The 15,204-nt window shown below is 41.1% G+C and overlaps 1 protein-coding gene across 1 annotated transcript in view; it reads right to left on the bottom strand.

Moving 5' to 3' along the window:
• CNTNAP2 (contactin associated protein 2) overlaps window positions 1–15,204 on the bottom strand; it is a 1,042,914-nt gene that overhangs the window by 16,975 nt on the left and 1,010,735 nt on the right. The window contains exon 22 of the mRNA XM_063405816.1: window positions 428–658. Within this exon, the coding sequence (XP_063261886.1) occupies window positions 428–658 (231 nt within the window). The remainder of the gene's footprint in view (window positions 1–427; window positions 659–15,204) is intronic.

The following is a 15,204-nucleotide window of genomic DNA, read 5'->3' as shown; positions in this document are numbered from 1 at the left end:
TATACTCACTTATTAGGAATACAGCATAAGAAACGCTACTGTACCTTATTTATATGCACTTGAAGCTTTTTGCTGACTACAGAAAAAGTGCTATCACAGCAGTTAGGTCAAAATGCAACATTTGAATACCCTAAGACTTACAGAAAAGAAAAATAAAGCAGAATATTAAAAAAAAAAAAAAAAAAAAAAAAAAAAAAAAAAAAAAAAAAAAGAAAAAGGTAAAAATCGCCCCCCGTAACTGCATTCAAAAGTGGCGGAGGCGGAAAATCTCGGTCATTCCAATTTCATATTTCCTGCCATGGTTATAGTCCTACAGTCAGCTATCAATCACTTAACTCTCATTTTTGCTTTTCTCTACAGAGGAAGGCAGACGGGTTTCTCCTCTGAACTGCTCTGCTGAGTCAATGTGACATGAGCTCCAGCTTACCTGAGTCTAAGTGCCAAGGGTCAGTGGCGGCCGACATTGGTGGGATGGTGAGTGGAGATGCTCCGCAGTTGGATTCCACCAGCTCCCCTTGGATGTGGACGTGAGAGGAGGCGTTGGTAGGTCTCAGGGCCGCTTTGAGTGGAGCAATCTGGTTGAACTGGACTCTTGATAGGCAGCCAGTGAATCCTGGGGTGTTGTATTTGTATATATCTTGGTCAATCTTCCCAATTTCTATGGGAAATTGAAGATGGAAAAGAGTTAATCAAAACAGTTCATTGCTTTGGAAAGCACGGTTGGTCTGAACACTTGATACCCAGAGCTCAGTTCCCAAGTTCCTCTCTGAAGGTGACTGAGGTTGTGTCAGACCTTGACAGGTTTCTTTACATTTCATTACAGATTAAAGCTGGAAACCTTCAGGCCTTAGCATGACTAGGTTTCACTGCTATGCTATCATTAAAATGAAAGGCTGGCATGAAGGAGTCAGTGAAGGAATCATCAAAGAAGAAAGGGCCAGAAAAAAAAAATCTTTTCTGAGAAGCATATGGGAAGGGAAGGCAGAAGGCAGGACAGTCTTGGCCAGGGTCTCTCCTCCCAGCTGAAGCCACTGCTATGAGAGATGCCCCTTCCTTAGCCCTGGCCTGTTGCCCTCTTAGTTCTCCTGGGGGGGCTGGGACCACTTGTGGTCATTCCTGTCCCTCTCCTGTCTCCACACCAGGAGAGCAAGTGTCCCTTCACCAGGAGACCAAGGGTGACAAGATCTCTTGGATTCGTTATCCTGGGAGCCAAACACTCCTTTGCCAGGGAGCCAAGCTTCCCCTCACCAGCAGGCCACGTGTCCCTGTGGTCTGAGGTAGAAAACCATCCACCTCCAGTCTCCTCTCTTTATTCCCCTGCAGTGCTGAGAGGTGGCAGGATTTCATCCAGCCCTGATGAAGGCTGAGGGAGCTGAGACCTTGCTGCAGGTAACTTTGCTGCTGTGGGCTGACAGACAAGCTGGCAGCTGGCATCCATGAGCTGAGCACAGGGCTCTGCTACCACTCTCTAAAACAGCTGTTGCCTCTCAAAATTGCTCCCCAGGTAGCTTTCTCCCTTCTAAAACACCAGCCAAGATGACCCCAAAATCATCTAAAATGCCCTTACTACCCAGGAAACCAGCATCTGCTCCCAGCTGTTTGATTTCTGCCAGGACCTGCTGCAACAGCCTGAGTCACAACCAAATCAAAACTGTCCCTCTCCGTCAGCTGTCTGCACCAGAGGGGCATTAACATTACAAAGCCTCACTGCAGTGTCTAATATAACATTTACACGACAGTGGGGAATTTGGCTTCCTTTCTTCTATGGTAGTGCAGAATGAATGAAAAGGACATATGGAAGCATCATGTTTGTGCTGTATCAGAGACTGTTGCTCCAGAGGCACCAAGACACTTCCAACCACCTTTCCCTGGGTCGTTAGTTTAATGCCTGCCCCTTGAAGTCACTGGTAAAAGTCATACTGAGCTGAGCAAAGAAGTAGGGGGACAGAAAAAAGGGAGAAGCAACATGTTATTCAAAGCATCATGTTACTCAAAGGCAAACTTTTCAGATAGGAGCAATGATAAGTGTTGAAAATTTTGGTTTTTGTAGAAAAAGAAAGGCCTGTAAATTACAAGACTGTGTCATAAAAAAGAAAGGAAGGAAACAGAGGTGGGAAAGAAAAGCTTCTGAGAGGTGTGAAGAGGAAGTGGGAAAGGGGTTTATTTCAAGGGGGTTAAACAGGGAGGCAAAGTTCATCTGGGTTTGAATTTTGCTACAAAAAAAGAAAAAAAAACCCCAAACTAAACCCAAACCCAACTAAAATAATCAGAAAATGCATTACTAATCTTTTGGAAATGTCTGTGTTCAGTTCTAAACAAACCAGGAACAATTCCATGAGGTCTGAGCTGTTTAGTGTCCCTAAAAACTAGCATGACATGTCAGTGCTATATTCCTAAGTATACTGAGGGCTTGGTATCAGGGATATGTACATGAAGTTTCAAGGCCACAAACCAGACAAACAATTTCATTTTTGGGGTTTACACTCTAAGCATGTAATATGAGAAAACTGTAGAATTGGGTGAAATCTAGAGCATGACTGAAACAGCTTCTTGGCTTTCACATGGAACTAAGCTACCTTTTCTGTCTTTGCAATCACGTCACAATGATAAACACGCAACATTTAAGTTCCCCTCATACCTAGCATAAGGACACACAACAAAGATAATCTGAAAATTACTTGCATTAGATCATTATACAATCCACTGTACAGAAATGGATTTTCTAGTTCCCGCATTTTCCCTTTTCTTTCTCACTTGAGAATGTCTCTTCTTTGCTAGGGCTTATCCAGCCTGTATTAATGTTATTGCCACATTTCATGAGGTGGCAGTGAGCAGTGACTGTCACCTCTGACAAGGTGGACACATTCTCGGGACTCAGCTTAAATGCTTACAATAATTGTATTAGTCATATCCAGCTCTCCTTCAAAAAAGTAGTTTGACCAAACCATTAGCAACATCTCCTTCAAAAATTTGATAGTAAGTAAAAAAGCCTCACACATGCATGCACATTTTCCATAGTAGAAAAGCTGTACAAAAGCCAGTTCATGCATTTGAATGCTACCTGCAGACCACATCACTCAGATAAAGCTCCTTTCTGACCACAATATTCACTCTCTCTTACTTCAATAAAATATTCATGGCATATTCAGTGAAGAGCTACATTTTTGAATAATCCTTATAATCTAAGAAACAATTACAAGGCTCTTCAAACACTGTAACCACTGTTGCCAACAGCTTAGTGATTTCACTCACATTTTAGCTATTCTGTGAAAGTTCATGTAAAAGCTAATAGCCTCCCACTCACAATCCTGACTGACAAGAACAAAGATCCATGAATATGGCTGTGCTAATTTAGCAACTTCAGCGCCATGCTTCTCTAACTCCATAAATAAGGGATGGATAATAGATACTGAAAGAATTTAAAAAACAGCAACAAATTTCCCCCCCCTCTCCCCCCCCACCTAACAAGGCACCTTGCTAAAGACCCGCGTTTTTGTTTAAAACATTCCACAAGTGACGGCTGTGCAAATCACTCCATTCAGATTTACTGCTAGCTCACATCTCATCAGTGCTAGAACAATATAGCTCAGCTTCCATGGCTGTGACCATGTTCCTGCCTCTGCATGTCCCTTGGGGCTCAGCACACTGATACCCTCTGATGTTAGGCCATTACACTTTGTTTCCCTGAGCATTTGAGCCTAATAAACCAATTCCTGGGGAGTACAATGATTGCAAAATGAAATATAGCTTTGTTCTCATGACTAAAAATCAATTTTCTCCCTGTAACAGAGAGGAGAAAATCAAAAGATGATTACAATGACATTACTTAAAAAAAAGGAAATGTACAATGCAACTACTTTGCATTGCTCCAATTGTCAGTGCATAAGCTGGCAGCCTACAGTATTATTATTACCAAACAGCAACATTAATATTATTGCTTTCAGATCTGATGCAGCAATCTCCTGCTGGCAACTTACCCTCAGGTATTTCTGTAATGAAAGACTGCAAAAAAGTAACTTATAAAAAAAGTCTCTTTCTTTTACTTCAACTGGTTTTAATAATCTTCTGCCTTGACCAACTTCTGACTTGAGATGAAGGCCACAAGACCTAAGACCTACAAGGCCACAAGACCTTAAGTAAGACCTACATAAGACCAGTCAGGTGAACCCATTCTAACACAGATACATTGCAGTGTACAAATCCTTAAGACTAAGCATTCACACAATAACTATGCAACTGCCCACCTGCATTACTTAAATATTTTAAAAATCTATATAGCATCTCACAGATGTTGCCCCACATCTTGTGTGTTATCATTCACTGAAGATATCATTAACATCAATTACTTATTTGTGTTTTGTTATTTCTTTAACAGTAAAAAGATACAGGAATTTAATCCTTAGTTACTCATTTTGATTTCAGGACTTATTTCTCATGCTTGTGGCAGAAATGTGCCACATAGCGATGAAAATAATACTATTTCTCTCTTGAAAATTATGTGCCACTACTAAAGAAGCTCTTCATCCACTAGGTGAAAAGATGTGAAGAACATCTATTTTCAAGCATATTTCACAGAATCACAGAATATTCTGAGTTGGAAGAGACCCACAAGGATCATCGAGTACCACACTTAAGTGAATGGCCCATCAAACTACAACTTTGGCATTATTAGCTCTAACTCAGCTCTAACCAACTAAACTATCTCATCTGTGACACAAAGCACCATTAATGAGTACCCAACATGCTGAAATTGATCATCTTATGAATCTAGAAGAAAACAAACAAAAATAAATTATATTGAGGAAAAAATTGTGGCTGGACCAGTGCATATGTGACAAATGTACAAGCAGCACACAGCAACACTGGTCAGTGTAATTAAGTTATCTGTTTTTTAAGCCTTTTTGCCCTTACTAAACTACCTGGAGGGGCAGAGTTGTGCCTAGCCATGATTACAAGAGAAACTAATAAACACTTTGATTCAGATTGTTACCCAAGTTGACCTAGTCAGCATGTATATGATGAGGTATGTGTAGAAGTAGACACATCACATCACCAAATACACTTTTCATCTACTTTCTCTCCCTTTTCTGCTTTCCATACTTAACATTAAAATATTTATAGAGTAGCTCAAAGGGCCATAGAGCTTCTAATAGCACAAGAAGTTATTGCACTGCTGGAGAGGTCTGGCTCCACTTAGTTCTATTTTTTATACATTCTTGTAGCATCACTTAAAGAGACAAGAAAAAAATGACAACATGATGTAGCTGAAAACGAGATGATGTATTTGGTCCCACAGCTCTGAGCAAGTTTTGCATAGATGAAGAACAGTTTTCTATTTTATGTAAAGTTCCCTGTGTGAGGATCCTAGAATGTTTCACATGTACACAAGGCTCTGCAGCACAAAGCTGTGCAATCCAGCACAGTACTGTGCCAAACCAGCATTGCCATGCCACACATGGAAAGTTGGCCTTGGTCTGTGTCACACATGGACCTTGGAAACTGGCAGAGGAGAGAGAACCAGCCACGAGGTAAACATACAAAACATGTTTTTATTAAACCTATGTGTTGAGCATCTTTGCTCAATACCTTCTTGCTGTGTAGCTGATGTGTGCATTTTTTTTTCTTGATGGGCTCTCAAATGCATATAAATACAGAGAGCTATAATAAATTCTGAACCTTAGCAGTGTTCCTAACATACAGAGATCAAGACATCTATTTATAGTAAATGATGCTCCATTAGGAAGGAAATGTAACAGAACTTGAAGTAGTTTGTGGGTATGTACTACAATGTATGTAATAAATATCCTCTTATGAATTCCCTTGGAGTTTTCCAATGGAGCCCCTCAAAATAGAAATAAGGTATAACCAAGGGTATTATTCTGGTTCAGCAAGGCTCTTGGTAAATGCTACAGCCATCTAGCTCTTCTTTCTTTGTTGGTAGTAGGAAAGCTCTGCCCAAAGCAGCACATGGGGGGGGTAGGGAGAAATAAAGCTCTGTATACTGATGTGATTTTGGTCTTGACAGAAGATACCTTTTAAACCAAATAAAGTCTCAGAAGCACAACCAAAGCCCCTTTCAGTTCAATTTGCTAAGAAGACTACTTCTTACACAATTTACACAAGACATCATTTGAGTTTTGAAAATAGTGAAAAATCCATTTTGTTTGGATTTTAAGACAACGACTCATTTATATGTGCCCATGTATGCTCAGAAATACAAGAGCTTAATGATTTTGGAAAGCAAGAAGCCACATCAGCAGTGGGAGAAGTTCAGTTTTGCCATATGGTGGTATTTCTGGCTGAACCACCAGGCTGCTCTGCTATTTCACTTAAGAACAAGCAACCACTCAGTGGATAGACAAAAGGTAATCTATTATCAATCTCTACAGCCCTTCTGCCAGTGGTACTAAATTGAGCCTAAACTATATAATATTTTAATAGACTGCATAGGTGAATTCACCAATTCAATTAAATGAACCACTAATTGCTTTTGGGTCAACCTTAGCAATAGATTTTCTCCTAGAAATAAAGTACCACGTGCCCCCTTGTCCCCTGTACTCAGAAAGATACCTTGTTATGTCACCCACTGCTCAAAGAGCAGCTCAATCAGCATCTTAAGCATCTCTCTGTTATGGAATCAGGCTCCACATAATAGAAAGCAGTTTGAACTCCACTGAAAGGAAGCTATTGATTTCAAGAATTCACAGTCCACAGAGATTACTAAAGCAGTTTCACTGACTTGAAGCCAAGATGAGCTGTTCAGTGCAACATCAAACCGTAGCACATGCCAATACTTGAGAACTGGCACGTAAAAAACCCCAAGAGAATAAATTAATTAGTTTGGATCCCAGTCATCGGGGGAACCTATCTGGGGTGGCATCTATCTTCTAGACCAAAGCCACAGGGCTAAAAAGTCCATGTCAAGAGCAGTTACTACACATCCAAAAGAGGGATAACACCAGGGAATGGGAAAATGACATTCTGACACACTGCGTGGGTCTTCTGGTGAATATCCTCCAGTGTGAAGAGGGATCGTCTGTTTGCTATCTGACTGTTTATATCTCCTCTGTTCTAAGAGCAGCAATTTCTATACAAAAAAACCCTGAAAACATGCTAATACCCATTAACTGTAGATAACATGTGATTTTACAGATGCTAAATATTCTCAGTACAAAGCAAAGAAGCTAAACTCGCAGAACTATGCTGATTGAGCTGTACCTAGTGTAAAACCTCAGGACATGTATGGGGACTGAACTGGGTTACCATAAAGACTCTTCATGGCTCTCAAGCTTCCCTGGCTTTTAATTTCAGTCTATGGAGTAAATTTCAGTTAAGTGGTACAAACTAAGCATCGAACAACAGGGACTCTACTTTGTGCATTACTCAAAACTGAGCTAGTGCATGCTGCTTTCTGGACACTCGTACCAGGGGAACAAGATGCTCATTTATGGAGAACATGCTCAAGGGATGCTGAGGGCACAAAAGTTTGAGCAGCCCCTGAACACGGGCATCTGAGCTTCACAAGACCCAAGTGCAAATGGCTACCAAGTGCTCCCTATGCAAAAATTAAAATCCTGAGCAGCAGATGCACTTTTTAAAGTCCACAGGTCTGCAAGGGCCGGGTGGTATCCAGGTGCCTCCCCAGCTGTTCCCTTCCCATCAAGTTAATGCAGTAAAGCTGCAGGTGGCCTCCAGCCCCCAGTGTGTTGGGAAAGCCATCCTGTCACTCCCTATTCTGTCACGGGAGTCTCATCTGTCCCCTTCACCCTGCAACCATGATCAGACCCTGAAGTCAGATGCCTCCAGATATGCCTACAACTGATTGTTTTCCAGAGCCTTAAGGTGCCACTCACAGTATGGCCCTATCCTGTGACATGATCCTTCTGTGGCTGTTTTAACTTTTTCTTGTAAATTTATGTTACTTTTTGTAACTCTTCTGATTTCCTTTCATAAGATGCTATAGCTTGCATGAAATAATTTTATTTAGGCAGTTTATATCTAGATGGCAACCTCACTGACCATGCACTGAAACACAGAGGGGATGTTATTTACAGTCTATAAGCACTGTGCCAGAAACTGAAGGGTTTAACATTAACCCAGCAGTGCCAACCAACAATGTTGCACAGCATATGCATGGTGCTTTCATGTGCTGTCTGACACTCAAGAAATGGCCTTTCCACCTACAGTACGAGCAAGAGGAAAATGACTTATGAAGACTGTAACAGCTCAATGCACATTTTAGTTGCACCAGTGGCTTTATTAGAATTGCCCAAACAAAGGCCATTCCTTTAGGAAACATTTTTGATTCTTTCTGCACAAGCTAGAAATGATTGAACTGGGTGAACAATCAGAGAATCTGAGCTGGCCTGGAAGCTGTGCTGCAGCCCTGGAACACTTCCAAACGCCAGTCCCTGGCAGAGGAGTTACGGCTTTCGGGTCATGCTGTAATAGAGACAGTAAATCACTGACATGAAATACACTCCTATCAGAGTCCCATTATTGCAGGAATAATAAAGACTAGTGCTGGACTGCAGCTCCTCTGTCAAAAAAGGCACTGTGAATAATGCTAAGAAATGGAGATGTTATTTGACAGCAGTCGGTTTTCACATTGCCACAAATGGAAAGGGCTTGAGAACAAACAGGATTTTTTTTTCCCCTGCTCTTTTGTACTGATCTTATAATTACTGAATGTAATTGATTGAGCCACTTCATATATTCATGCCAAACTCTGTCTCTCCCTCTTGGTAGAACACAGAAATTATCCCAACTCTGTAGCTTAGGTCTCAGGGTGTTTGAGACCTAAGTAAAAAAGGTATGGGCATTGCTTTTAAACATGAAAATAAAATGAAATTGTTTTCTTTTAAACACTCTTCAAAATTCTTATGACTTTGGAAAGGTGAGTAATGGAGACACAAAATTGTATGGCACATTTGCATAGAAGGAAAAGAAAATTCTCCCAAAGGTAATGAAATAATGCAAAATCAGAGCAAAAGAGAAGAAATACTAAGTTTCTAGAGATCCTTTGTTGCCAATGAACTATATCCAGCATGCAGATATCAAATGAAAGTCTTGAACTTGGCAGAAGTCTTGAAATGTTCCCACTCAAGAATGGCCGCTGTGAAGTGTTCAGGGGCCAGAATCTCAATAGGGCCAAACAATCAAATCCTTGCCAGCGGGACCAAAGTTCCCACTGGTCTTGTGGAAGGAGTTACCTCTCTGTACATTACCCTTTATAATCAACTGTGAGAGCTAATACAGTTGTTTCATAAATTTCTGTGGCATTCTATTCTCCTCTAGAGCACTAATCATTGGGCACCAGAGACAAAAAGTTCAGGCTGTTGTTTTAAAGAAGGAGTCCAAAATGTAAGGGGAGTTAAGAAGAAAAAGAAAGGCCACTCACCCAGATGATGACCTCAGCTGACAAAACAGAACACTGACACTGTTCATTCAGGCTGCACCTTATACCTTGGCTGAAAATCCTCCTAAGAGCTGATGGAAATCTTTTGATGGAGAAGCAAAGTGCTCAGCACACATGGGTGTAACCCACCAAGCAGCAGAAATCGATATCAGCAGTTCTCAGGGCAAAACTGCATAAGAAGTATGACAGTTTGCTTCAAGAACTATTTTTTTTTTCTATTCCATCCTCTATCCTTCTGACATGAAGCAAAAGCAATCAGATCATGGGTTGAGGGCAGCAGAAGAACCACCACCAGGTGTTTCATCCACAATAAAGAATTAAAATGTTTCATCTGCTTTTTTTTTTCTGTAGGCAGGCTCTAAACAAAGTGCGAGGAAGTGGAAGATAGGGGAGGAGAAAAGATTATACAGACAGAATTTCTTAAAAAAATACAAACAACAAATTTAAATGACTGACAAAATAACTAAATAATTTTGTCATCATAGATAGCACTATGAAAAAAAAGGGTTGTTATTACAAACAGAACATCCTCAGAATCAGCTGCTACACTGTATTTCAGCAGGATTTATAAGCCCATTCTAATTTATGCTCATGATAAATAACCTTGACAGCATCCTTCATAATCCTTAGAGAAGGATATAAAACACATACATTTTGCATCACTATGTAAAAGAAATATGCGGTTTTATTCATATAATTTGTCTAAATGTGCTTGTATATCTTAGGGAAGCTTGCTGCAACATAACACAGAAAATTCTTTTCAGGCCAGAAAGTAAATAAATAATCAAATTTGTCTTTTGCAGCCTGTAGTCAAATGTAATGTGTCTTGGCCGAAGTCCAGTGCATTTAGTTACACTCTGCTTTTGTTACAACTCTATTAAATAAATTACATAATTTCAATCTGCCATTACTTTGCATTTTAATGGGTATTCTCCTATGACTACCTGCAAATGACCTCATAATATGCTTTTCATTCTATATCACAAGCCTCAAATATCTTAGTAAAACTGCAGTGTCATCAGAGTGGGTTGGCTGAAATTCTCTCTCTTGCCTCACTCCCCCCTTGCTTATCTTAGTCTCACTTGGAGGTGGTAAAAATGCTAGAATTAGAAGATGTGAAGATCCATGGTATGCAAATAAAACTAGAAAATAATTTTTCAATAGGATATTATTCTTATTTGTGTATCATTTATGCCACATATTAACCTTATATATTCAGAAAAGTTTTTGAGGGTTTTTTCTTTTTTTAATAATAATTAGAAAGATAAAGTATCTGTAATCTGTTAAGAAACCACTTTTAGGGATCTTAGTATCACAAAGACAAAACTTCTTCAACAGTTTCACATAATTTTTCTTATTTAATTTTAAAGAAATCCATTGCTATTGCACCTATGATGTTGGATTTCAATCCAACATCACATACAAATAGAAGTCTTTTCTGGAACGGACATTTTTCAGAAGATATACACACTGCCACTTTATGAATAAGTAAAGATGTTTTGAAGTAGTGGCAATTTGAATTCAGTTACCAAAAGCCTGAAAGTAGCAAGCAAATGAAAAGCAGAATGACAGCAAGAATAAGAATGCTATAACTTAGTAGGTGATTTTTTTCTTCCAACATTTTCCGTTGGTTTGCTTTACTTCTTCATTTGCTATTTAATTTTTCTCAGATCAAGACATCCACTGCTTTGTATAGACAACACCAACCTAGCTGTAGTAATGAAAACAAATTTAACAATTCAAAAAAATATCGTAGGAAAAAATAATATAGGACAGTCCAGGGAAAAAGAATCAATTTAATTTCTTAGAAGCAATTTCTTACATGGTTGGGATTTTTTTCCAGTATTGTATGCTTTAGAATTTGAAGCTGAGCAATTTATATTTGAACAATCTGTATTATGTGCTTCTTTTCTTTGTTACAAGTATAAAATGCACTTTTGTATTTCCTCCGCTGGAACAAGCTTATGTGTAATAAATTCACTTCTGCTAAGTATTACTATTTGATGCACAGATTATCATAAAAATTTAACAGCCCCATTAGATAGATCAATGACTTACCTAGTTCATTGTTCTCTCTCAGAAATGAATAGTGACTGATAGCAGCTGATTCACAAGTAGTGGAACAGCATGGGGCTTGTAAAATGATCCTCTCCCAGAACACCTTTTCAGCTTCCCATAAACATGGGCTTTAAGCCTTTCTCGGATGAAGGTTGCATCCTGCCTTTTGCATTTAGCTACCCATGAACTGTCACCCATGAACGTGTCCAACCTTTTCAGAAACCACTAACCCTGCTGACCTTCTCATCTTCCCACACCAGTGAGTGCCAGTGCTGAACTACTCACTCTAGGACAAATAACCTCCTGCAGGTCATTGTAAGGCTGCAGCCTGGCAAAGGTAATCGAGGGTCCCAATTTTTTGTGTTGAGAAAACCACTGCACACCTTCAACCACTACAGGACTGTCCAGTATCAAAATTTGGGTGGACCAAGTGTATCAACTATAAAGAGCTTTTAATCTTTGGTTTACAAGAAACCTTAATGCACTTCAGTCAAGAGTGTCAAAGCTCAGCATAAGATTCTTTCCACCTTTAGGCAGAGGAAATGATGATTTCATAAGCAATGAAATGTAAAAGCATTACACTACAATCTGGAAACCAAAAATGCTCCCTCATTCAATAAATACACTGGACTTGATAGACATAGGTGCAGTTTGATGCCAGCCAACAAATTTCACTCCATGAGAAACAGTAAGGAATATGTATAGTTAAACTGGACCTTTATTGCTTTTCAAATCACATCCAGAATATTACATGCCAGGAATACTCAGTGTACATAGCTTTTTCACTTTCTATGATGTGCTTACCCAGAGTCTTATTCAGCAGGTAATGACAACAGACATTTTGACAAAAAAGACAGAGCTGGGTGTGTGGAGTGATGATGGATGAACCCGAGGAGACAACATGCAAGGACTAACTCAGGGACTCTCTTTGCATCTCATCAGATGGTGCAAACTGAACACTTCTAGCTGGGCTAAATCAAACCGTGCACTATCAATGTGCTTTATTACTATTATTACATTGCATCCAAGCACAGAATGATGTGCTGGACTCCTATCTTGAGGACACAATGCCATTTACAGTATAATGGCTTTGTTAAGCACAGCTGTAGCATGTGCTCCCACCCAAATACTGAAGCAGAGCTGTGGCTATTTCTATTCCAAAACGTAATTTCTTTAGAGGGACAGGGAGACCTTTGATCAAGCTGCAATAAAAATAAATATAAAAATATTGTAATTCTAGGATCTTGTTATGCTTGCTCTAGCAGAGAAATACATTACAATCAGCCATTAAGTTCAAGATGCTATACTGATAAAATACTGTCATTTGCCTAATTTTCTTCAATGTTGTACACGATTAAAAGCCTCGTGTCGCATCGGCTGGATCAGACAGCAGACATGTCTAACACAGGACTGCTTATTAACTTGCTTCTTTTACAACCAGATCGTATAACAAATAAGAAAAAAAACTTACAGGTGGATCGCAGCACCAGCGCCAGAAGACGATCTAGATCAGCTCTCCCTTCTCCGTCCCTTCGAGCCGCCCCTGTCTCCTCCCCCAGCCCCGATTCGGCGGAACCCCACGCAGACACGAAGCGTGTAGGACAAGCTCGGGAGTCCCAAACCCCAGTGGGGCACTGGGACGCGCCTGGCAGCTTTGTTCTGGCACCAGAGGTGCGCTCGCCCGCCGTGCGGGCGGCTCCCGGCGCTGCGGGACCGCGTCCCTCCCGCCGCCCCCTGCGGGTGCCAACCGGGACCAGCTCCTCACACGAGTGCCCTGAGCCCCCCGCCCCGCAGGAGAAGCCTGGCCCCGTCCGCCGCGGCTGCCTGCGCTCCGGGCCGCCCTGCCCGCCGGCACCCGCGCGTCCCGCCGAGTCAGGCCCGCCGGCCCCGCTGCTGCGGGCGGGAATACACGGACTGGATCCGCGGGGGGAGCGGGCGGGGCGGCCGGGGCTCCGAGCGCCCCTCTCGCTGCTCACCGTCAGGCATCGGTGATGCTAAACAGGGAAAATGTAGCTGAAGGTCATTACTGTGATAAGTTTCGAAAGGTACGGTTCAGAAATATTTTTTCTTCTCATTTATCCGCGTAGAGAAGTGAGATGAATTCTCTTGCCCTCTTTTCAGAAGGCAGACGGGAGACTAATCATCCTACCTACAGGGCACTGGAAAAAGAAGGGGTAAAAATCAATCTATTGACACAGAGATTATGACAACACTTATTATTCATCTATCCCTATTATCCATCTAATACAAAGATTATGGCACCACCTATTATCCAGCTATTAACACAGACATTAGGAATCTCTCCACTTGGTCTCACAACTGCCTCGTTTCCCTCTTCTCCTCTCCCAGCTGCACCACCACCTTCCTATCTCCATCCCTGCTCCATCACTCTTGCTACCAGATGGAGAGAGGGCCCCGTGTGCCGGAGGGAGGGGAGAAAAAGGCAGAAGAAGCAGATACAATCTAGGGATTGACATAAAGCCTGAAGAGTCAACACCAATGCTGGCTATGGCTCACTTGGAATGGCTGGGCTTGGCCATTGCTATTTGCTGCTCCTCTCGCTGCTATGAGCCCCATTGTGGAAGCAGATGCTGCGTGGCTTGAGGGGAAGGAGGCTGCCAGCACTGACTCAGGCCAAAAGTATCACTACAGCCAACAAAATGCACTGGCCAGGGGGCAAACGGGGCCTGCTCAGCTTTTTCTCCAGTGAAGTGCCAAAAGTGAGCGAGTAAAGCAAGAAAAAAAAAATGTAGCACTTTACCAGAAATAGGTCATAATGGGAATAATTGATCTTGGAGGACCCAGGATGGAGGAAATGTAGGACTACTGGTGTTCCCAACACCTCCTAGGGTCCAGCCTTGCAGAGAAATGGCTTAACAATAGTGAGACAACTTCTTAAGACATGCTTTGTAAAATAAAAGGTTTTAATAATGACGAAAATAATAAACACAACAAAGAAATACAAGCTGAACACAGCGTAGAAAACATCTTAGACTGATTAAGGCATTCCAAAAAAGCTTCAGGCACCTTTGTGCTGTTCCTTTAGTACTTGATTGTTTAGGTGGGCTAATGGCGCCTTGCCCAATGAACCTGGCAACAGGCTTTGAGGTACACTTCCAAAGCCCAGTCAGGGCCTCTGTGCTGGCACTGAGCCAGTTACAATGAGAAGGCTATAGAGAAGTCTAGTTTAACTTCCTTACATGTTCCAAGGTAAGCTGAAACTCTTTCCCTGGCATAGAAACGTCTGCTCGGGTGTGGAAATGCACTGCTACATAGAACCAGAGTGTCGGATTACAAGTTGTGCAAGTTGTCACTCCAGAAGTAAAACAAGAGGTAATAGCACTCTTCAACAAGACCTCATCTAAGGCCTTTATTCAACTAGCATGGCATCACAGTTAGTCACATCAATTTAACTCACAATTTTGATTTCAGTATCTTGTCCCTGTCCTGGACATTTCTATATTGTCCAGAACAGCAAAACTTTCACAAAGCCATGGCTGAATCATTCATTACTTACTGCTACAGAAACAGCCAGAGTCACTGAAATAGTTTAGACAGAGTGTTTTTTAGATATATCCGAGAAGAAAACAATAGTTTCTCCTCTCCCTATTTCCAAATATACAGTATTGCTTACATATTCTTGGTGGACTTCATCAGTTCTATCTTTTCATGTGGGTTAAAAGGGGAACACTCATTTAAAGCACAGTTTCAGTTGTGAATTATAATTT

Source organism: Prinia subflava, chromosome 1 (assembly GCF_021018805.1).
Source record: "Prinia subflava isolate CZ2003 ecotype Zambia chromosome 1, Cam_Psub_1.2, whole genome shotgun sequence".
In the NCBI taxonomy this organism is placed as follows: Eukaryota; Metazoa; Chordata; class Aves; order Passeriformes; family Cisticolidae; genus Prinia; species Prinia subflava.
Note: the sequence above shows the minus strand (reverse complement) of the source record. Positions and strands in the feature narration are given on the sequence as shown.